Genomic DNA, 24,935 nt, shown 5'->3' on the forward strand with positions numbered 1-24,935 from the left:
TCGGAGTAGGCTTTCCCTAATGGAAATGTGCAAATACATGCTAGAACGTGCCAATAGGATCTCGCTAGCTCGTGCTTGGCTCGACACCCCTCCTTGCTTGTTCTGCCTACTATGACTCATTTGTTCCCATTTGAAATGACAGGCAGTGGTCGATCTTGGGTTAGTTATAAACATCTTTGCTATAGGTTTTCTGACAGTAGTAATGATAGAAGCTCTCTGACTGACACAACTAGTCTCATGTCTGTTTAACTAGGAACGCCCACGTTTTCAAATTCCCCGCATTTGGGACTGGGACAAGCAGTCCTACATGACCTGGACAATGATTTTTAAAAGACAGTTACATCAATGGCTATTGACTAAGTGTCAGGTGGTTGTTGTAACCATAGAATTAGGAATTAGAATACTAGAATGGACATGAACCTTCTTATGATGGTATAAAAGCAGAGTTGCCAACTCACACATTTAATCTTCTCACGCTCACACACACCACACCTCTTATCTCACGTATTGAAAAGTATTGCTTTTATTTTTCTAATTAGTCCATTGCATAGTCAACGTGTTAACTTTTCAACTGTGCTCCAAATCATTTTGAAATCGGAGCGTCTTTGCCATCTGCTCCATCTGAACCTCTATCATTGTCCTGTCTTGCCACAGCACTGTGAACTATGGCACATTGAAGCATATGATTGGTCTAGTTATGTAAGGGATCCAAGGGGATTGGATGCGCGTTTTAAAGAAACGCCCCTCAAGATTAGAGTGGAGCTGAATGGAGAGGGAGAACGTTCTCCGCTGAGTTTATAAAACTGTAAAAAGAGCAGCATGGTAGCGCTGTTTTATGTACAATGTTGTCAACAAAATTAGGTTGCTGTTATTCTCCTCCCTATTGCAGAATGCAGCCTTTTGACAGCACGTACTAAAGTCGATTTAATCCACACTTGCATTAGTCCCTCGTTCGGTGATTGGCATTTAGACTGTGACAATGAAAAGGCAGCTGACAGTTTGGTAGGGTTACCTGATTTGTAACTATGAAAATACATTTGTCAAATAGATTGTGAACTCAAAAGTGTATGTTTTGATTCTATAGAGGCGGGATGAATAAATATACAAATAATTTGGTTAAAGTGTAGGGGCAGATTTGTCATCTTGTCTTCAGGAGGTTTTATTATCTATTTACTTGATTTAGTCTGATCAGTGGAACAATTGTCATTCTTAACAATGGGCTAAAGTATAGGGTAATGAAAGTGATAGTCAGCAAGAACACTACTGTTATTCCCCACACTTATTTTATTATTCCACTTCTTCCCAACTTTGCCAGTGTAATCACATATTTGAAATCTGAAATGACAACTAGTCTTTGAAAAGGAATTATGAGGCAATGTATTTTTGCAGCCATTCATGGACAGTTTTGAATAAGTCATGCAAATAAGCATTAGATATTAAATGTTCCAGGCCTCAAATATTATGTGACATTTTAGTATTGTGGACATGTTAGGCAGAGATAGTAGGGGGACTCACAACTCAAACACATCATATTTAGTCTATGTAGAGTAAGATGATGACAAGGATATTCAACTAGTAGGCATAAACCACCTGAATATTGATATTTATTAAATGTTTCTTGAAGATTGGGTGATTTTGATAAATGTAATTGTTATAAATAGAAAATGTTCAAACACCCAGCACCTGGGAAAAATAGATCAGGGGTGGCCAACCCTCCTGGAGAGTAAGAATGATATTCTTCCAGCCCTATTTTAAAGAGCGAGTTCACCCAAATGACAAAATGTTTGTGTCGTTACCTTGAAAGCAGTCTATGGACAAGGCGACTGAAATCGATGATTTGGTTACCCACGGTCATCAACCAGTAATATTAGTATTCCCTGTACAGAGCCTTGGTGTAGTGGTAACACTCACCTGGATCAATCCTTGCTTCCTACCTTGCCACTGTCTCCCCATGTCGTTTCATTACTGTCTGAATAAAGTGCCAAACCATCCCCCCAAAATTTCATCCCCCCAAAAAAGTAACGAAGTCGTCAAATTGCAGAATTTGTTATCGGATATAATCCCGGTCAGCTGGTGAGGTTAGCATAGGGCTAACATGTGCCAGGTTATCTGATGGGACCAGCTACAATGTAACATTCTATCACATGCAACTATGTCGACGATTGTATTTGGCTGATGCGCACTTTGAGACGGAGGTCCAGGTTAACTACATTTCTTTCTAATGTTCGCAAGTATGGCCCCATTGTGTTCTTTTCCAAGCTTTATATGACATTACTGGAATGCTTGCAATTAACATATTTCTACTAAAGAAGGCATTAAAGAAGCTCTTGGAGAAAAAAACACATTCTCAGGTGTCTCAGATGTCTCTGTGGGGAAGAAAACAAGGAGAGGAAGAGATGTAATATCCAACATGACCATAATGAAGTGTTGACAGACACATCCAAATGACTGAGAATTTCACTTGAGAATTGTTCTAAGAAACCAGCAGGGTTCCTGGAATCACACCTTCATGTGATTGGACAATAGCCTGGTGTGTTGGTTTAATTAGCTAGTGAAGGTTTAGACTAACTCCCTAGCTTTGTCAATACATTGGAAAAGAACGGTTGCTGTGGTTACTCTGACAGAAAGAGGGATGAAAGAGAGATGAAACTGGTTAGGGGCTAGTGATTACAAGCTGTTGAAGAACCACCTTAAATGCACTCACACACGCTATTCACAAAGTGTTGTGAACCCTCCTTCTTACTGCTGAGCTCGGGTGTCCTGCGCATGTTGTCACTCACAAGGGAGCGAGGAGAGGGATAGCCAATCAAAGCCCTCTGTTGCCTGCACAAGCTCGGCCATGTGCAGGAGAGGGGGGTAGGGTGCTCCCCTCTTAGTCACACACTCTGGTCTCCCCCTCTCTCTCTCTATCAAGCAGAAACCCAAAAATTCACAATACACTGTGTGCACAATTATTAGGCAAGTCAGTATGTTGACCATATCATCATTATTATGCATATTTCCCAACTCCAAGCTGGAATGCTTATTGGATTTAAGCATATCAGGTTATGTGTATTTGTGTAATGAGGGAGAGTGTGGCCTAAGGAGATCAACACCCTATATCAAGGTGTATATAATTATTAGGCAGCTTCTTTTCCTCAGGCAAAATGGGCCAAAAAAGGATTTAACTGACTCTGAAAAGTCAAAAAAAAGTCTGATATTGGGGCGTGATCACAGAACCATCAAACGTTTTGTTGCAAATAGTCAACAGGGTCGCAAGAACCGTGTTGAGAAAAAAAGACGCAAATTAACTGCTAAAGATTTGAGAAGAATCAAACGTGAAGCTACCAGGAACCCATTATCCTCCAGTGCTGTCATATTCCAGAACTGCAACCTACCTGGAGTGCCCAGAAGTACAAGGTCTTCAGTGCTCATGGCCAAGGTAAGGAAGGCTGAAACCCGACCACCACTGAACAAGACACATAAGTTGAAACGTCAAGACTGGGCCAAGAAATATCTGAAGACAGATTTTTCAAAGTTTTTATGGACTGATGAGATGAGAGTGACTCTTGACGGACCAGATGGATGGGCCCGTGGCTGGATCAGTAACGGGCATGGAGCTCCACTTCGACTCAGACGCCAGCAAGGTGGAGGTGGGGTACTGGTATGGGCTGGTATTATTAAAGATTAGCTAGTTGGACCTTTTCGGGTTGAAAATGGACTCAAACTCAACTCCCAAACCTACTGCCAGTTTTTAGAAGACACCTTCTTCAAGCAGTGGTACAGGAAAAAGTCTGCATCTTTCAAGAAGACCATGATTTTTATGCAGTACAATATAATAATATAAAATAATATGCCATTTAGCATTTTATCCAAAGCGACTTACAGTCATGTGTGCATACATTTTTACGTATGGGTGGTCCCGGGGATCGAACCCACTACCCTGGCGTTACAAGCGCCATGCTCTACCAATTGAGCTACAGAGGACCACAATGCTCCATCGCATGCATCGAAGTACTACACTGCGTGGCTAGCCAGTAAAGGCCTTAAAGATGAAAGAATAATGACATTGCCCCCTTCCTCACCTGACCTAAAACCCTATTGAGAACTTGTGGTCCCTTCTTAAACGGTCGATTTACGATGAAGGAAAACAGTACACCTCTGACCAGTGTCTGGGAGGCTGTGGTTGCTGCTGCACAAAAAGTTGATCGTCAACAGATCAAGAAACTGACAGACTCCATGGATGGAAGGCTTATGACTGTTATTGAAAAGAGGGGTGGCTATATTGGTCACAGATTTTTTGTTTTGAGTTGTTTATTATTCTCACTTTAACAGATGAAAATAAACAAGTGAGATGGGGAACTTTTCGTTTTTTATTTAGTTGCATAATAATTCTGCACACTAATAGTTGCCCAATAATTGTGCACACATAGATATTCTCCAAAGAAAGCCAAAACCTCACTTTTACTTTTCTTAAATATTCAGGTTTGAGGTTTATTAACATTTTGGATTGACCGAGAGCACTTGTTGTTCAATAATACAATTAATCCTCAAACATACAACTTGCCTAATAATTGTGCACACAGTGTAGACTATTGCAAAGTGGGAACTGACAGTGCTTAGTAAGTAGCCAATATATGTGAGGGAGAGTGTGTTTGAGAGAACGTGTGGTAGAGAGAGACTGTTTGCAGAACTTGTGGAGAAATTGATATAAGAAGATGTAGACATGATTAGCTGATGTCAATTCTGAGCTAGGAGTACTGTGTGTGTCTGCGTTGGAGAGAAGAGGTGATGACTAACACACACATGCACACACACTGCTCCTGTGGGTGATGAGGACAGACGAATGCCATGTGAATGGGCATTAATGGTTGGTTGGTTGGTCGGTTGTGACTCACTAGTTTTAAGTGTCCTCTAAAGATGGTCTGGAAATAGTTATCTCTTAAGGTAGCGCCATCTGACCTTAGTTGCAGATGTAGGATCTTCATTTGATCATTGTTTTGTTGCTGAGCATTTTCCCGAACAGCAGGAAATGCAAACTTGTAGTGTGTTTGAGTTTCCACTTTGAAACGTCAGACTTCAATTTGCCCTAATGGAAAATGAATCAACCCCTACAAAAAGTCCATTAATTATAATCCACAAAATAATTCACATTTCCTGTTGCTGCAGGAATATTTTCCTGCTGTAGCAAACTGGCTCAAATTAAGATCCTACATCTGTAGGTAGTGTTAGGTTCTAAATTAACAGAGTAAAACTCACGGATGACTAGGAAAAGCTCAAACCAAGTTTATTCACCCACTGGGTCAAACAGCTGCATGAGACAAAGAGATGTTTACACGAGTACATATATTTATACCCTCTACTGGGCGGAGTCAACTCCTTGCACATCTAGACAGCCAATACAGTGGGGAAAAAAAGTATTTAGTCAGCCACCAATTGTGCAAGTTCTCCCACTTAAAAAGATGAGAGGCCTGTAATTTTCATCATAGGTACACGTCAACTACGACAGACAAATTGAGAAAAAAAATCCAGAAAATCCAATTGTAGGATTTTTTATGAATTTATTTGCAAATTATGGTGGAAAATAAGTATTTGGTCACCTACAAACAAGCAAGAATTCTGTCTCTCACAGACCTGTAACTTATTCTTTAAGAGGCTCCTCTGTCCTCCACTCGTTACCTGTATTAATGGCACCTGTTTGAACTTGTTATCAGTATAAAAGACACCTGTCCACAACCTCAAACAGTCACACTCCAAACTCCACTATGGCCAAGACCAAAGAGCTGTCAAAGGACACCAGAAACAAAATTGTAGACCTGCACCAGGCTGGGAAGACTGAATCTGCAATAGGTAAGCAGCTTGGTTTGAAGAAATCAACTGTGGGAGCAATTATTAGGAAATGGAAGACATACAAGACCACTGATCATCTCCCTCGATCTGGTGCTCCACGCAAGATCTCACCCCGTGGGGTCAAAATGATCACAAGAACGGTGAGCAAAAATCCCAGAACCACACGGGGGGACCTAGTGAATGACCTGCAGAGAGCTGGGACCAAAGTAACAAAGCCTACCATCAGTAACACACTACGCCGCCAGGGACTCAAATCCTGCAGTGCCAGACGTGTCCCCCTGCTTAAGCCAGTACATGTCCAGGCCCGTCTGAAGTTTGCTAGAGTGCATTTGGATGATCCAGAATGGGATTGGGAGAATGTCATATGGTCAGATGAAACCAAAATAGATATTTTTGGTAAAAACTCAACTCGTCATGTTTGGAGGACAAAGAATGCTGAGTTGCATCCAAAGAACACCATACCTACTGTGAAGCATGGGGGTGGAAACATCATGCTTTGGGGCTGTTTTTCTGCAAAGGGACCAGGACGACTGATCCGTGTAAAGGCAAGAATGAATGGGGCCATGTATCGTGAGATTTTGAGTGAAAACCTCCTTCCATCAGCAAGGGCATTGACGATTAAACGTGGCTGGGTCTTTCAGCATGACAATGATCCCAAACACACCGCCCGGGCAACGAAGGAGTGGCTTCGTAAGAAGCATTTCAAGGTCCTGGAGTGGCCTAGCCAGTCTCCAGATCTCAACCCCATAGAAAATCTTTGGAGGGAGTTGAAAGTCCGTGTTGCCCAGCGACAGCCCCAAAACATCACTGCTCTAGAGGAGATCTGCATGGAGGAATGGGCCAAAATACCAGCAACAGTGTGTGAAAACCTTGTGAAGACTTACAGAAAACGTTTGACCTGTGTCATTGCCAACAAAGGGTATATAACAAAGTATTGAGAAACTTTTGTTATTGACCAAATACTTATTTTCCACCATAATTTGCAAATAAATTCATAAAAAATCCTACAATGTGATTTTCTGAATATTTTTTTCTCATTTTGTCTGTCATAGTTGACGTGTACCTATGATGAAAATTACAGGCCTCTCTCATCTTTTTAAGTGGGAGAACTTGCACAATTGGTGGCTGACTAAATACTTTTTTCCCCCACTGTACATCTCTGTTGCTTGGCAGGAACTTAAGTGGTTTCTCTCATTAGTGTAGTCATGGCCCTGCCTCCTATGTGTGTATGTCATAGGACTTTTCCTCTTCACTTCATCTGACCTGACCTCGGCCCACATTCCTCACTCCTCCCTAACTCACGGCTGTCCTACCTTTATCAGTTGACTAAAACCAGACTGTGGCCCTTCTCCTCTCCATAGGATACCTGAGATTTAACCATAACATGTTCTGACAGAATGCAAACTTTCTGCACTCCCCTTTCTCCCTCAGTAGATTTCCATACCTTCAGTTCTAATATGGTAACATGAATAATGATATTTCATATTTCAAGTTTAGAAGTTAGTACCCAACAGTAGTTAACGGATCGAGATGTTAAAAAAACTTTATATGCGTTCAGGTGGTACCGTTACGGGAGCAATTTTGCCCAAGACAAAAATTATGAAATTATCATAGACTTTCATGCCTTTCATGATAAATCAGAGACCTTTCCTTCAGACTAAATGAATAACGCTGATGTGTGTCTCCGTGTCTGTGTGTAGAAACGAGAGAAGCGAAAGCATGAGAAGATCCTCAGTGAGGAGCTCTTCCCAGCCGTCATCAACCTCAACCAGTTCCTCCCTCCAGAACACTGCATCGATTACATCGCCTGGGACATGGCCCGATACACCAAGAGGTACAGATCTAGGATCAGCTAAGCCTCACCCAAACCCTATTCTTAACCATTAAAGGGGAAACGCCTATGATCAGTGTTTGGGTGTGACTTCATCCTACTCAAACAGCCTGTTTTAGCTTAACCCTACACCAGCATCGTGTTCTGTAAGTGCCAGAGGTACAAAGTATTGTCCCAGCAACCTAAGTTAACACCTCAGACCATTTAATGTAGAGAACTGTGGCTACATCAGGGGTTCCCAAACTTTTTTTGCCCATGACCCCATTTTGATATCTGAAAATTCTCGCAACCCCACCCATGTGATTTTTTGGGGTTGTAATTAACAGCTAATGTTTACTTTTTTATTTGGGTCTATGGCAGTCAATTGAAAAACATTCTAACAGTATTTCTGATTGTCTTCTCAACTCATCATCACATATGTTTAATGTGGGGCTATGACAGTCAATTGCAAATTAGTCTGACATAATCTCTTATCTCACCACCACTAATGAGATGGGTGTGTTTGATGCATGTTGCATCTGAGCTTCTCAAAGTCATTTGGTTTTAATGCAGGCAAGAGCACTGGATCCAGCTTCACACAGATATGAGCTGGCGAAGGGTAGCTTACCATGAGTTTTATGGTGCTTTCAAGACAACTGGAAGCTCAGAAAAATACGAGGTCAAATCATGACGTCAGTGATCTTCAGGTCGGAAAGTCTGAGCTCTAGAAAGTCGAGTTTTCCCAGTCGGAGCTTGTTTCATTCCGAGTTCCCAGTTGTCTTGAATGCACTGAAGTCGGAAGTCAGAGATTTCTGCGGTCCCAGTTCTAAGTTACCAGTTGTTTTGAACGTGGCATTAATGCTCAGAGGGAGAAGGCAGGGTATTCCCTTTGAGTCACGAACCAAAACTCCTCCGTAGTGACCCGTGAATGAGTTGTCTGCAGCATTTGGTCACATGACCGCTCGATCAGCTGTTCGATTTCACTTACCAGCATGTCAACTGAGCCAGGATCACAGTCAAACGGATTGGGAAGTATGTCCCAAAGTGCCCTTCCAAGCGTGAATGACAACAGTTCCTCTCTCAATGCGAAAACTCTTTCCAGCACTCCCCCTCGATAAACACCAAGCCTCGGTGGGAAATAGAACATTGTCATGCTCTGATCCCATATCGCCACAGTTTTGCGAACAGGCGTGTGCGCAGTGGATGTGTTTTGATATAGTTTACAATCGAAGTTACCTGCTACAGTGTATCTCTGAGTTCTATGCTCAGCTCTTTTGCCACCAGTTGCTCTCAGTGTATCATGTCCATATTGCAGAGGGAGACGCATTCATAACTAGAGTGTAGAGGCAGCTGCCCTTCCGCCATAGATGGAGTCCCATCTGTGCAAAAGCCCACCATTCAATCCCATATGGAATTTGTTTTTCGTCAATATAGCTACGCAGCACACTGAACATCCCCTATGCTGTTTCATGCTCGGGAATCGTGAGACAGAACAATATGTCCTCGTGAATAGCATCCCCAACATGTATAGCGAACAAAAGTCAATGCATGGTCATCTCAGCCCTCACAGCTAATGTCCATTTGGAGAGCATACGCTGGGGAATTTGAGTCGTTCAGTCAGAGCATAAATTCTATAACAGTGTTATCTGACAAAGGTATTGATGTGAGTTTCTGTGCCTCTGCCTCCCCACATTGTTTTCACCATATCAATTGCAGCCAGTAATATCAAAGTCTCTGCAATAGTGTGTGGTTTCACAATGTAGCGAGTCTAGCCATTCACCTTGGGAATGATTAAAGTGCAACGGTCAAGGTTTTTAAGCTTAACCACATTACAATACTTTTGCGATATTATAATATATATATTTTTAGCATTTATTTATAAAGAAATTGGGAAATTCTCACGCATCCCCATTTTCATATCTGCCCCCCTAGTTTAGGAACCGCAGGGATACATGGTTCTATACAGTACATACAGCTAGTACATATACAGCAGCGCATTGTCCCACGTGGCCCAAGAAGGGCTATATATTTCATGGGCAACAGTACATTAACCACAAAGCCCTGGAGTTATCCATATCCATCACTGCAGCTATGGAAACACTCTGAAGATCACATCTTTTCCCTTATTCATTTTCACTGCCATGGTACTCCCATGAACCCAAAGCTACCTTTGCTCACCAACAATGTACCTAACTTTAGCAGTAGAGGAGTTATTGTTGCTGTCCCTAAAAGAAATGTTCAAGTTCAATGTTTTCTTTTTTTCCAAAGACCTTTTAAGTTGTCCAACACTCATTCACATTTTCTCATTCTGCAACTTTTTTCTGCACCTCTGTCTGCTCTCTCTCTGTCTGCTCTCTCTCTGTCTGCCGCTCACTCTGTCTCCCTCTCTCCCTCTCTCCCCCTCATTCAATTCAAAGGGCTTTATTGGCATGGGAACATATGTTTGCCAAAGCAAGTGAAATAGATGATAAACAAAAGTGAAATAAACAATCAGAAATTACAGTAAACATTACACTCACAAAAGTTTCAAAAGAATAGAGACATTTCAATGTAGCTGAAGTACAAAATATAAACATAAATATGGGTTTTATTTACACTGGTTGCTCTTGTGGCAACAGGTCACAAATCTTGCTGTTGTGATGGCACACTGTGGTATTTCACCCAATAGATACGGGAGTTTATCAAATTTGGATTTGTTTTCAAATTCTTTGTCGGTCTGTGTAATCTGAGGGTAATATGCGTCTCTAATATGGTCATACATTTGGCATGAGGTCAGGAAGTGGAGCTCAGCCAAGTCTGCCTACGGCGACCTTTCTCAATAGCAAGGCTATGCTCACTGAGTCTGTACATAATCAATGCTTTCCTTAATTTGGGGTCAGTCACTGTGGTCAGGTATTCTGTCACTATGTACTCTCTGTTTAGGGCCAAATAACATTCCAGTTTGCTCCGTTTTTTTGGTTAATTATTTTTCTCAAGTAATTATCTAATCTCTCTCCCTCCCTCTCTCTCTCAGTAAGCTGTATAACGTGCTGGACCGTCTTAGTATGATAGCGGAGAACGTGGTCAAGAGGACCGGCTTCTTCATCAACCGCTCTGACTTCTTCTGCCACACCCTCAGGCCAGACGAGAGGTACACACACACACACACACACACACACACCCTCAGGCCAGACGAGAGGTACACACACACACACACACACCCTCAGGCCAGACGAGAGGTACACACACACACCCTCAGGCCAGACGAGAGGTACACACACACACACACACACACCCTCAGGCCAGACGAGAGGTACACACACACACACACACACCCTCAGGCCAGACGAGAGGTACACACACACACACACACACACACCCTCAGGCCAAACGAGAGGTACACACACACCCTCAGGCCAGACGAGAGGTACACACACACACACACACACCCTCAGGCCAGACGAGAGGTACACACACACACACACACACACCCTCAGGCCAGACGAGAGGTACACACACACACACACACACACACCCTCAGGTCAGACAAGAGGTACACACCCTCAGGCCAGACGAGAGGTACACACACACACACACACCCTCAGGTCAGACGAGAGGTACACACACACACACACACACACCCTCAGGTCAGACAAGAGGTACACACCCTCAGGTCAGACAAGAGGTACACACCCTCAGGTCAGACAAGAGGTACACACCCTCAGGTTTTTTATTTATTTTTTTATTTCACCTTTATTTAACCAGGTAAGCCAGTTGAGAACAGGTTCTCATTTACAACTGCGACCTGGCCAAGATAAAGCAAAGTAGTGCAATAAAAACAACACAGAGTTACATATGGGGTAAAAAAAACATAAAGTCAGAAATACAACAGAAAATATATATACAGTGTGTGCAAATGTAGCAAGTTATGGAGGTAAGGCAATAAATAGGCTATAGTGCAGAATAATTACAATAGTATTAACACTGGAATGCTAGATGTGCAAGAGATTATGTGCAAATAGAGATACTGGGGGTGCAAAAGAGCAAAATAAATAACAATATAGGGATGAGGTAGTTGGGTGGGCTAATTTCAGATGGGCTGTGTACAGGTGCAGTGATCGGTAAGGTGCTCTGACAACTGATGCTTAAAGTTATTGAGGGAGATAAGAGTCTCCAGCTTCAGAGATTTTTGCAATTCGTTCCAGTCATTGGCAGCAGAGAACTGGAAGGAATGGCGGCCAAAGGAGGTGTTGGCTTTGGGAATGACCAGTGAGATATACCTGCTGGAGCGCAGACTACGGGTGGGTGCTGCTATGGTGACCAATGAGCTAAGATAAGGCGGGGATTTGCCTAGCAGTGATTTATAGATGGCCTGGAGCCAGTGGGTTTGACTGACGAACATGTAGTGAGGACCAGCCAACAAGAGCGTACAGGTCACAGTGGTGGGTAGTGTATGGGGCTTTGGAGACAAAACGGATGGCACTGTGATAGACTACATCCAATTTGCTGAGTACAGTGTTGGAGGCTATTTTGTAAATGACATCGCCGAAGTCAAGGATCGGTAGGATAGTCAGTTTTACGAGGGCATGTTTGGCAGCATGAGTGAAGGAGGCTTTGTTGCGAAATAGGAAGCCGATTCTAGATTTAACTTTGGATTGGAGATTCTTTATGTGAGTCTGGAAGTTGAGTTTACAGTCTAACCAGACACCTAGATATTTGTAGTTGTCCACATACTCTAGGTCAGACCCGTCGAGAGTGGTGATTCTAGTCGGGTGGGCGGGTGCTAGCAGCGTTCGATTGAAAAGCATGCATTTAGTTTTACTAGTGTTTAAGAGCAGTTGAAGGCTACTGAAGGATTGTTGTATGGCATTGAAGCTCGTTTGGAGGTTTGTTAACACAGTGTCCAATGAAGGGCCAGATGTATACAAAATGGTGTCGTCTGCGTAGAGGTGGATCTGAGAGTCACCAGCAGCAAGAGCGACATCATTGATATACACGGAGAAAAGTGTCGGCCCAAGAATTGAACCCTGTGGCACCCCCATAGAGACTGCCATAGGTCCAGACAACAGGCCCTCCGATTTGACACACTGAACTCTATCTGAGTAGTTGGTGAACCAGGCGAGGCAGTCATTTGAGAAACCAAGGCTATTTAGTCTGCCAATAAGAATGCGGTGGTTGACAGAGTCGAAAGCCTTGGCCAGGTCGATGAAGACGGCTGCACAGTACTGTCTATTATCAATCGCGGTTATAATATCGTTTAGGACCTTGAGCGTGGCTGAAGTGCACCCGTGACCAGCTCGGAAACCGGATTGCATAGCGGAGAAGGTACGGTGGTATTCGAAATGGTCGATGATCTGTTTGTTAACACACACACACACACACACACACACACACACCCTCAGGTCAGACAAGAGGTACACACCCTCAGGTCAGACAAGAGGTACACACCCTCAGGTCAGACAAGAGGTACACACCCTCAGGTCAGACAAGAGGTACACACCCTCAGGCCAGACAAGAGGTACACACCCTCAGGCCAGACAAGAGGTACACACCCTCAGGCCAGACAAGAGGTACACACCCTCAGGCCAGACAAGAGGTACACACCCTCAGGTCAGACAAGAGGTACACACCCTCAGGTCAGACAAGAGGTACACACCCTCAGGTCAGACAAGAGGTACACACCCTCAGGTCAGACAAGAGGTACACACCCTCAGGCCAGACAAGAGGTACACACCCTCAGGCCAGACAAGAGGTACACACCCTCAGGCCAGACAAGAGGTACACACCCTCAGGCCAGACAAGAGGTACACACCCTCAGGTCAGACAAGAGGTACACACCCTCAGGTCAGACAAGAGGTACACACCCTCAGGTCAGACAAGAGGTACACACCCTCAGGCCAGACAAGAGGTACACACCCTCAGGTCAGACAAGAGGTACACACCCTCAGGCCAGACAAGAGGTGAGCCCAGAGGGGCGCAAAACTCCCGCACTTTACACCCCAACCTATACCTCTATGCCTACCTCACCTTACTCTCACATGGTCACCCCTCCCTCTAGATTCTTTAGAGGGGTTGGTGTTAAATTGTCATAATTGGTTTCAATTGTGATTATTGCTACGTTTGTTTTAATGTGTTAGACAAAGTCCCTCTGAGGGCCGTTATAAAGTTCAGTCTAATAGCTAATCATACAGTATTTTACAATCACGCATTAATAGCAAATACATTTAGTTTTTTTCCCTTCCGATATGAATTATTGTCCAGTAATGGGAATAGATGGGTCTGTTAGATTGGAGTTGGTCTTGCTGAATAGCCATGGCCAGGGTATCCCTGCATATCTTAATCACAAGCATTGACATTTCCATCTGGTTACCTAACCTGCTAGCCATTCTTCTAATGACGTATTTATTAGCCTTATGTTGCATTATCAAACACCCTCCCACTCCCTTGCTTTTATACATGTGCTCATGCTTCAGTAACACACACATATATGCATGCGCGCACACACACACACACACACACACACATAGCCGCCCACTCTCTCGTCTCTGGCGGGGTTGTTGACTTGAGTCCACTCTAGTTTTGGCTCCAGAGCAGACGTGTCACAAATGAAAAGTCCTCCTCCGTTTACTTCTTAATGTATTATTTCTTCCTTACTTCCAGACATCTGACATTCTGACTAGTCCCGGGGTGTCTCGTACAGAGGCTACTGTGGGGCTCGCTGCTAGTCTGGAGGCTAACCTTCTTACACAACCACAATAGTTTTTTTTAGAAGAAAAGGGATTTGAAAGAAAGAATGAATGAAAGAAAATTAAATTAAATATATTTTGGGCTCTGCTGCGAAAGAAGCAGGATATTACTGGTTGCTCAGCCAGCCTTGGTTGGCTCTGCCCTGCCTGTAACTTGGTCTCCTGTATGAGATGTCAGCATGACTGGTTACCTAATCTGTTATCAGGCTAGGTCTTGCTGCTGTGTCTCTATGGTGGCTGGTGTATCTTGTGATTAGATTGCATCTTGAGTTCAGATCCATCAAGCGTTGGATACAATAAACATTAGCATATCATGCTTTGCATACAAGCCAGGGGCTAGCTACTCCTGGCAATGAAGCAAGCCTAGAGTGACCTAAATTGATAAACAAAGAAGACAGGATGGAAATCTTGGAGAGGAAATAAATGCTATGGGTGGAGCCTATGTTCCTCTGGTTGTCATCATACAGTGCTTTAGGCCATTGTGGCATTGGAGAATTACTCCTCGATGCATCTGTCCTAAATGTGTTCAGATTCAGAAACTTTGAGTTGTGCCATATCTAGACAATTAATTTGCATTGCAGGAGTATAAAAGTACAACAAGCATACTAAGTGTTTGATTGATTCAAGGAGTTTTCTCTTTCCTCAGATGGGGAGATCTTGGTGGAAGTCTCACCTCAAGTGGGCGTGTCCAGGTACGGTATATTACACACCAGACACACCTGAGCAGGCAGTGGCTGTTGACATGGAAACCTCAAGGCAGAGATGATGCCCATCTTTTATCAGCGCCCACATTTAAATGTTTTGTTGTTGTTGACCTCTCCTCTGCTATCTTCAGACGGGTGTGTTGAGGACGAACTGTGTGGACTGTCTGGACCGTACTAACACCGCCCAGTTCATGGTGGGGAAGTGTGCGCTGGCCTATCAGCTCTATGCTCTGGGCATGATTGACAAGCCCAAGCTACAGTTCGACACGGACTGTGTTAGGTAAAACTCTACTCGACTCTCGTCTCTGAGACTCACTTAAACATTACTAAAAGATGACATAAGAACTTAAAAAATTCAGTACATGAAATATAACTTTGTTGTTGACATCTCTAACCCTGTGGTGACCCCTGTGTGACCTTTGCCCCCCCATGCAGGCTGTTTGAGGAGCTGTATGAAGACCATGGGGACACCCTGTCTCTGCAGTACGGGGGCTCCCAGCTGGTCCACAGGGTGAAGACCTACCGAAAGATAGCCCCCTGGACACAGCACTCCAAAGACATCATGCAGACCCTGTCCCGCTACTATAGCAATGCTTTCTCAGGTAGACTCATGCTCACACGCATACACACACACATGCTCGCAAGTACACATGTACACACACGCACACGCACGCACAAACACACACACACACACGATCTGTCATAACAAAAATACTTTTACCATTGCAAATTATTTTCAGGTATCCTGATTCTAGGTAGTCTCCCTTGACAGCTCCTAGGTATCGGTGTCTCCTAGGTATCGGTGTCTCCTAGGTATTACCACTTTATACCACTCACTCATCACCCCCTGTATTGTTACTATAGCAACACACACACACACACACACACACACACACACACACACACACACACACACACACACACAGACATACCCTCCTCATCCACTCTCCTTTCTCCCCTCACCCCCCTCCTCTTCTCCCACTCCCCTCCTCATCCACTCTCCTTTCTCTCCTCACCCCCCTCCTCGTCTCCCACCCCCCTCCTCATCCACTCTCCTTTCTCCCCCCACCCCCCTCCTCTTCTCCCACCCCCCTCCTCATCCACTCTCCTTTCTCCCCTCACCCCCCTTCTCTTCTCCCACTCCCCTCCTCATCCACTCTCCTTTCTCCCCTCACCCTCTCCTCTTCTCCCACCCCCTCCTCATCCACTTTCCTTTCTCCCCTCACCCCCCTTCTCTTCTCCCACCCCCCTCCTCATCCACTCTCCTTTCTCCCCTCACCCCCTTCTCTTCTCCCACCCCCCTCCTCATCCACTTTCCTTTCTCCCCTCACCCCCCTTCTCTTCTCCCACCCCCCTCCTCATCCACTCTCCTTTCTCCCCTCACCCCCTTCTCTTCTCCCACCCCCCTCCTCATCCACTCTCCTTTCTCCCCACACCCCCCCTTCTCTTCTCCCACCCCCCTCCTCATCCACTCTCCTTTCTCCCCTCACCCCCCTTCTCTTCTCCCACCCCCCTCCTCATCCACTACTCTTCTCCCACTACTGTTGAACCAGTGCTCCCACTACCTCTATGCTCTCTCTGTCAGATAATGTGACCCCCCCAACTCCTTAGTTACATTTCCAATAACATCTATAATGAGTTTGTAGACCCAGGGTATGGCGAGTGGCAACTTCTTAATAATGTCATACATAATCTGAAGTGTACACACCCTATCTCTCTCCCAGAGGATTACACACACACGCACACTATTTGCATTACAGTGGAGACTAATTGCTGTAAATTATTCTGGTAGAGAAACACTGTGTAGAGAGCTATACATGATCCCCCTTCTTCACATCAGTCTTCAGCATTGCCATAAAGGCCCTCATAAATCAACCACTGTGAATGTGTCCAGTACTGATTTATTTATTGTATTTACCAGCTACATTGTTGGAAGACACATTCTCATTTCCAACGACATTGTGGGGAAGAGTTACAGTAGCGAGCAGAGGGGTGGAACCATAGAGATCCTATTCATTTAGTATTCTAATTCTATTTCTATGGGTGGAGCTCTCCATTGTTGCCTTGGAGTGCTTTAGAACAGTGTAAATAAAACATGGGAAATCTACTATACAAAGCACTAAGTGCATCTGGTTGTGTTCTTGGTTTAGAAGTGTTACCTTTCATCTCTCTACGTCTTAATTCACAGGCCTTTTGCTGTTTAGAACACTGTAGACACAGGGTTGATTAGAAAGCTTCCCCTCGTCTCGGTTTCCTATCGCTCCTGCTGCTGGAGGATTTAACAACAGAGCCGTAGAAACCCTCCTGGGTCTCTCAGAGCACTTTCTTCTGAATCACTCTCACACCTACAAAGATCCACAGTCACACACGCATGCATTACATTTGCATGTACACACACACACACACCCTCGCCCACCTCCACACTAATTGAGATGATAATTAGGCTTCCTTCACGATGCTGAATCATACATCCTCATGACATCCCCCAGTGTAACATTCAGTCTACCAGCACCACAGGACCCATATCTCCCTTCAGTCACACTGATGCCTTACAGGGGACAAAATGGCTTCTCTCCTCTTCAACTAACACATGACTTCCTTTCTCCCTCTAACTTGCTAAGGCCTTTATTGAGGAAAGCGACCCTGGAGTGTTTTACTGGGGTCCATGTTCAGTTTAACTCAATCCTAGTGAATCATGGGATTCATCCAGTCAACAGTTAGGCCTAAACAAAGAAATTGTGATTTTGGAATGTGGGGGAAATTCATTGTTTATTTGGATGAGATTGTTATCATTGCTGTTATTGCGTCAGTCTTTTTATATGAAAACATCTGTGCCTCCCTGGGTTGATGTAATTGACCTTGTTGCGTTGACTACACACACACGCATGCACACACACACGTGCATACACACACACACACACACAGTCATCTGATTGTGGTGGTAATGCAACTTTAACTGTTCTCTAGTTCAGGTTGAAACTCTCCTCATTGTTATTAGTGTTCAGAAGTGACATGCACCAGAACCCCAGGGTCCATATAAGATATCCACAAGGAGATCTGCTGGGGCCTGGCTGTGATGGAGTGAGTGGGAGAAAAGAGGGAATCATTGGCCTGAGATGGAGTGAGTGGGAGAAAAGAGGGGATCATTGGCCTGAGATGGAGTGAGTGGGAGAAAAGAGGGGATCATTGGCCTGAGATGGAGTGAGTGGGAGAAAAGAGAGGATCATTGGCCTGAGATGGAGTGAGTGGGAGAAAAGAGGGGATCATTGGCCTGAGATGGAGTGAGTGGGAGAAAACAGGGGATCATTGGCCTGAGATGGAGTGAGTGGGAGAAAAGAGGGGATCATTGGCCTGAGATGGAGTGAGTGGGAGAAAACAGGGGATCATTGGCCTGTGATGGAGTGAGTGGGAGAAAAGAGGGGATCATTGGCCTGAGATGGAGTGAGTGGGAGAAAAGAGGGGATCAGGGGCCTGTGAGAGGATGAGGGGCCACTAACTCGTCCTTCTGCTGAGTTAGAGTGGAAATCAGTTTGATGTCCCAGTGTTGAGGCCAGGCATTCGTAAGTGAGCTTGTGTGTGTCTGTGTGTGTTAGCACCTTCCACACTAACATTCCACGCTAACGTTCCACACTAAACCCACTAACCCTTTTGGGTTTGAGTAGAGCGTTTCAAGAGTCGACACTAGAAACTCCTCTTCTCTCCTCTTTGGGCTGCAGAAGTCAATTGCAACCTCACCGTGTGTGATGTCGAGTGGTGAGTCAAAGAGTCCTTGACCCAGTTACCTGTCTTCCTCTGTCCTCACACACCCTGCTCTCACTGCACCAACCAACATCTGTCATCAGACTAATAGAGATACAGGATTATTTTGATTGGCCAGTAACACTTAGACTAAGTGTCATCTATGCCTGACGGTTAGTACAGAGCTGACTCTTCTCCCACCCTTAAGCATCTATCATAGTTCAAAATGTGTATGCACAGCAGTGTTCTAGAATATTGGACCGTTGGCATTAATACTTTTCGAATTCTCACTGCAGCTCAAGCTACACCACATGGCCAAAAGTATGCTTGTCCAACATCTCATTCCAAAATCATGGGCATTAATATGGAGTTGGTCCTCCCTTTGCTGCTATAACAGCCTCCACTCTTCTGGGAAGGCTTTCCACTAGATTGTGGAACATTGCTGTGGGGACTAGAGCATTAGTGAGGTCAGGCACTGATGTTGGTTGACTAGGCCTGGCTCGCAGTCGGTGTTCCAATTCATCCCAAAGGTGTTCGATGGGGTTGAGGTCAGGGCTCTGCAGGCCAGTCAAGTTCTTCCACACCGATCTCGACAAACCGTTTCTGTATGGACCTCGCTTTGTGCACGGGGGCATTGTCAAACTGTTGCCACAACGTTGGAAGCACAGAATGTCATTGTATGCTGAATGTCATTGTATGCTGTAGCATTAAGATTTCCCTTCACTGGAACTAAAGGCCCTAGCCCGAACCATAAAAAACAGCCCCAGACCATTATTCCTCCTCCACCAAACTTTACAGTTGGCACTATGCATTGGGGCAGGTAGCGTTCTCCTGGCATCCGCCAAACTCAGATTCGTCAGTCGGTCTGCCAGATAGTGAAGCGTGATTCATCACTCCAGAGAACGCGTTTCCACTGCTCCGGAGTTCAATGGCGGTGAGCTTTACACCACTCCAGCCGACGCTTGGCATTGCGCATGGTGATCTTAGGTTTGTGTGCGGCTGTTCGGCCATGGAAACCCATTTCATGAAGCTCCCGACGAACAGTTATTGTGCTGATGTTGCTTCCAGAGGCAGTTTGGAACTCTGTAGTGAGTGTTGCTCGGTTTTTACGCGCTTCAGCACTCAGTGGTCCCGTTCTGTGAGCTTGTGTGGCCTGCCACTTCGCGGCTGAGCCGTTGTTGCTCCTAGACGTTTCCACTTCACAATAACAGCACTTACAGTTGACTGGGGCAGCTCTAGCAGGGCAGAAATTTGACGAACTGACTTGTTGGAAAGGTGGCATCCTATGACGGTGCCACGTTAAAAGTCACTGAGCTCTGCAGTACAGGCCATTCTACTGCCAATGTTTGTCTATGGCGATGCATGGCTGTGTGCTCGATTTTATACATCTGTCAATAACGGGTGTGGCTGAAATAGCCGAATCCACTAATTTGAAGGGGTATCCACATACTATTTCTCCAACTGTCAACACATTCAAATGAATAGAGGACACGTACTGGAGCCACGTTGTTTGGTAATTGTGGGGAGGTGCGCGTTCGGGCCACGTAGCTATGTCACAATGGAACGCCGGACTAACGCGTTTTAGCGTCTGTGGACTATGATTTACGCTTTACCCTCACAGCACTCGTCTATGGACTATGATTTACGCTTTGAACACACCGACTACGTGTGATTTACGCTTTACCCTCACAGCACTCATGTCCTGAAAAGATGGAGAGAAAAGAAAAGCAGTGAAAAGGCCATACTGAGGATGGGATCACGACAGACTGTCACACTGCTCATTTCCCATTATTGCATTTCCTTTTCCTATTATGTTACTGTGTTGAGACGACCCTCGTTGCCATTACGAATGCAAAATCAACTCTAATTTGGGTTTTCTTACTTTAGCATCTCTCCCCTCCCCCTCTCTTTCCAGAACATTCTGTCTCCCTATTAGACTCTTATGAACTATATCTTTTTTCAAAACTGTAATTGAGGGGTTTTATTCATTCATAGGCGTACTCTTGTTTATTTTACTTTCTCTCCTTAAATTTATGGCAAGATGTTCAAAGAAGATTGGACTTTAACTGACATCCAAGAGAGAGAGAAAGAGTTGGTACATGTTCTTAGCTTAGTCTGTACAGTATCGTGTCCGAGTTGAATGTTGGAACATTATTAGTGCCCAAAACGTCTGCAATTCAATCTGTTCTAGGCGGCACAACTTTTTTTCTGGCTGAAGTACACTCAGTGCATTCGGAAAGTATTCAGACCCCTTGACTTTCCACATTTTGTTACGTTACAACCTTATTCTAAAATGGATTAAATAAATAAAAATCCTCATCAATCTACACACAATACCCCATAATGACAAAGCGAAAACAGATTTTTTTTTTTACATTTTTGCAAATGTATTAAAAATAAAAAGCAGAAATACCTTATTTACATAAGTATTCAGTCCCTTTGCTTTGACTCGAAATTGAGCTCAGGTGCATCCTGTTTCCATTGATCATCCTTGAGATGTTTCTACAACTTGATTGGAGTCCACCTGTGGTAAATTCAATTGATTGGACAGGAATTGTCTGTAGAGCTCCGAGACAGGATTGTGTCAAGGCACAGATCTGGGGAAGGGTACCAAAACATTTCTGCAGCATTGAAGGTCCCCAAGAACACAGTGGCCTCCATCATTTTTAAATGGAATAAGTTTGGAACCACCAAGACTCTTCCTAGAGCTGGCCGCCCGGCAAAACTGAGCAATCGGGGGAGAAGGGCTTGGTCAGGGAGGTGACCACTCTAACAGAGCTCCAGAGTTCCTCTGTGGAGATTGGAGAACCTTCCAGAAGGACAACCATCTCTGCAGCACTCCACCAATCAGGCCTTTATGGTAGAACGGCCAGACGGAAGCCACTCCTCAGTAAAAGGCACATGACAGCCTGCTTGGAGTTTGCCAAAAGGCACCTAAAGGACTCTCAGACCATGAGAAACAAGATTCTCTGGTCTGATGAAACCAAGATTGAAGTCATTGGCCTGAATGCCAAGCGTCATGTCTGGAGGAAACCTGGCACCATCCCTACGGTGAAGCATGGTGGTGACAGAATCATGCTGTGGGGATTTTTTTCAGTGGCAGGGACTGGAAGACTAGTCAGGATTGAGGGAAGGATGAACGGAGCAAAGTACAAAGATCCTTGATGAAAACCTGCTGCAGAGCACTCAGGACCTCAGACTGGGGCAAAGGTTAATCTTCCTACAGGACAAAGACCCTAAACACACAGCCAAGACAACACAGGAGTGGCTTCAGGACAAGTCTCTGAATGTCCATGAGTGACCCAGCACAGAGCCCGGACTTGAACCCGATCTAACATCTCTGGAGAGATGCAGCGACGCTCCCCATCCAACCTGACAGAGCTTGAGAGGATCTGCAGAGAAGAATGGGAGAAACTCCCCAAATACAGGTGTGCCAAGCTTGTAGCTAAAAACCTGTTTTTGCTTTGTCATTATGGGGTATTGTGTGTAGATTTATGAGGGGGGAAAAAAACAATTTAATCAATTTTAGAATAAGGCTGTAACGTAACAAAGTGGAAAAAGTCAAGGGGTCTGAATACTTTCCGATGCATCGTTCCTACAACCGCCGAAGATGTAACATGCGTTTCCCAAAACACCACGCAGAGAGAACATGTGCTAAGTGCGTCGTTGAGGCATGTGTCAATACTGTTAGGATCGAAAGACGAGCAGCGCTGCTCTCGGATCAGCTTTCTCCATTAAAGTCTTAGCCTACCTTAACATTAGGAGAATTAGGCTTATTCTAATGCTTAGAAGCATTACCCTATAATTACCCTATAAAAATGTGCACGTTACACATCATGAAATATATTGAGGCAAAATTTCAGACCGTAGCCTACAATTAGCAAAATAGAACTCAGTTGAATTAACATGAAATTGATTTCAATGTGATTGATTGAAATATATAGGCATGTAGTCTATACTGTTGTCTATACTGTTATCTTTTAATGCGGTCATCTTGGTTTTCACATTCTTTTTATCCTCGGTTTGCAACAGTTGCATAACAAAGACATTGGTAACTTTATTTGTAGTCAACTTCGTTCCATGTTACCTTTAGTCCTTAGGCAACTTTTTAATAGAACCGGTATAAAGCCCCAGGGACATTCTGCCTTGTAAATGCTTTTAAAACTTCAGGTGTCTTTCTTGTAAACTGATGTAATGGATGTACAGCCTTGTACATGTGCACCTGTCAGTGGTGACTGAAGCATGTGACAAGATGCAAAATGGGTGGTTTCACTGCAACACATTTCTTCATCTGGGTTCCTCTTATCCTTTCTTATTTTCCTCCCCTCATCATCCCTCCTCCTCTCCTCTCACACTGTCCCTGACAATACAGGATGTTTGTGTGGGTCAGAGACGGTGTGTGATTTCAATCACACAGGCAAGGCTAATGTTTTGATTTAGTCATTGCACCAATATTACTCTTGCCTCACTGACTCTCAAGGTCATGTCAAACTTTTGGCCGGATGTGAGCTTTGGAGCTCACCTGTCTATGATGTCATAGGGTCCTTGACTAAATATATAATGTTTCATGATGGAGACCATACACACACACACCAGCTCCACAACTGTTTTGCCAAGTTTTTCCCTTGAGCGGTCACCCCTTTCTCAGTTTTATACTTTTAAATAACAGTTGTTTTGAGAAGGACAGGAATAGCATTGACATCACATTCTACATGCGTAATCAATTACATCTGTAGAGGATGTACAGAACAGAGAAACATTAGTGTTGAATTAAAAGAACACAAGCTCTAACACACACACACACACTAACCTGCCTCCCATGTACAATTAGCACACACCGATCACGCACACCAAAATAAAAATAAAAAACATTTTTTCTCCTTGACGTTTGTGGCTGCGTGTATTCCTCCATTGTTTGACATTAACGCCTACCTCCTGATTTATTCATTGAATATGATGAAAATTACCTCTAGAAATTACCAGGGAGAGAGCGAGAGAAAAAGAGCCTGTAATTGCTCACAATCACCCTCGTTTTGCGGCTAATTACCCACCTTGGCCCTTAAGTGCGTTAGCACGTGGCTGCGCAGCAGAGAGGGAGGTGTAGAAACTTAACCAATCACACCACGCGTCACCACAACATGGTACAACACATGACACACAGACAACCAAAAGATGATCTCTGCATCACCCATCTTCCACACCCACAAACATTCTGGTTTTAATGATGTTTTCCCCTCAGTGATGCATTCATCACAGGAGTCCCTGGAGCCTTTAATGTACATATAGTTGGATTAGATGATACATCTTCCTTTTCTCTCTCTTTCTATCCTACTCTTCCATTTTATCTGACTCCAAAATGACCGTGTGGGCACCTTAACACCTGGGATAGGATAAAGTAATCCTTCTACCCCCCAAAAAAAAGTATAATTGTAAAGTGGTTATCCCACTGGCTATAGGGTGAATGCACCAATTTGTAGTCGCTCTGGATAAGAGCGTCTGCTAAATGACGTAAATGTGCCCTTGAGCAAGGCACTTAACCCTAATTGCTCCTGTAAGTCGCTCTGGATAAGAGCGTCTGCTAAATGACTAAAATGTAAAATGTAAAAATGTTAAAGTCCTTGATCTGATTTAAGGTCGACACTGAGCCAACTGACCACAGCAGAGGCTCAACTGACCAACACTATAGAACAATTACTTCCTGTTACTATAGAACATTTCCTTCCTGTTACTATAGAACATTTCCTCCCTGTTACTATAGAACATTTCCTCCCTGTTACTATAGAACATTTCCTCCCTGTTACTATAGAACATTTCCTCCCTGTTACTATAGAACATTTCCTCCCTGTTACTATAGAACATTTCCTTCCTGTTACTATAGAACATTTCCTTCCTGTTACTATAGAACATTTCCTCCCTGTTACTATAGAACATTTCCTTCCTGTTACTATATAACATTTCCTCCCTGTTACTATAGAACATTTCCATCCTGTTACTATAGAACATTTCCTCCCTGTTACTATAGAACATTTCCTCCCTGTTACTATAGAACATTTCCTCCCTGTTACTATAGAACATTTCCTCCCTGTTACTATAGAACATTTCCTCCCTGTTACTATAGAACATTTCCTC

At 44.2% G+C, this 24,935-nt stretch overlaps 1 protein-coding gene across 1 annotated transcript in view; it reads left to right on the forward strand.

Annotated features, from left to right (window-relative positions):
- fig4a (FIG4 phosphoinositide 5-phosphatase a) overlaps nt 1-24,935 on the forward strand; it is an 88,963-nt gene that overhangs the window by 36,089 nt on the left and 27,939 nt on the right. Inside the window, exons 12-16 of the mRNA XM_041860313.1 lie at nt 7,530-7,663; nt 10,653-10,769; nt 15,011-15,056; nt 15,200-15,348; nt 15,504-15,670. Of these exons, the coding sequence (XP_041716247.1) occupies nt 7,530-7,663; nt 10,653-10,769; nt 15,011-15,056; nt 15,200-15,348; nt 15,504-15,670 (613 nt within the window). The remainder of the gene's footprint in view (nt 1-7,529; nt 7,664-10,652; nt 10,770-15,010; nt 15,057-15,199; nt 15,349-15,503; nt 15,671-24,935) is intronic.

Source organism: Coregonus clupeaformis, chromosome 33 (assembly GCF_020615455.1).
Source record: "Coregonus clupeaformis isolate EN_2021a chromosome 33, ASM2061545v1, whole genome shotgun sequence".
In the NCBI taxonomy this organism is placed as follows: Eukaryota; Metazoa; Chordata; class Actinopteri; order Salmoniformes; family Salmonidae; genus Coregonus; species Coregonus clupeaformis.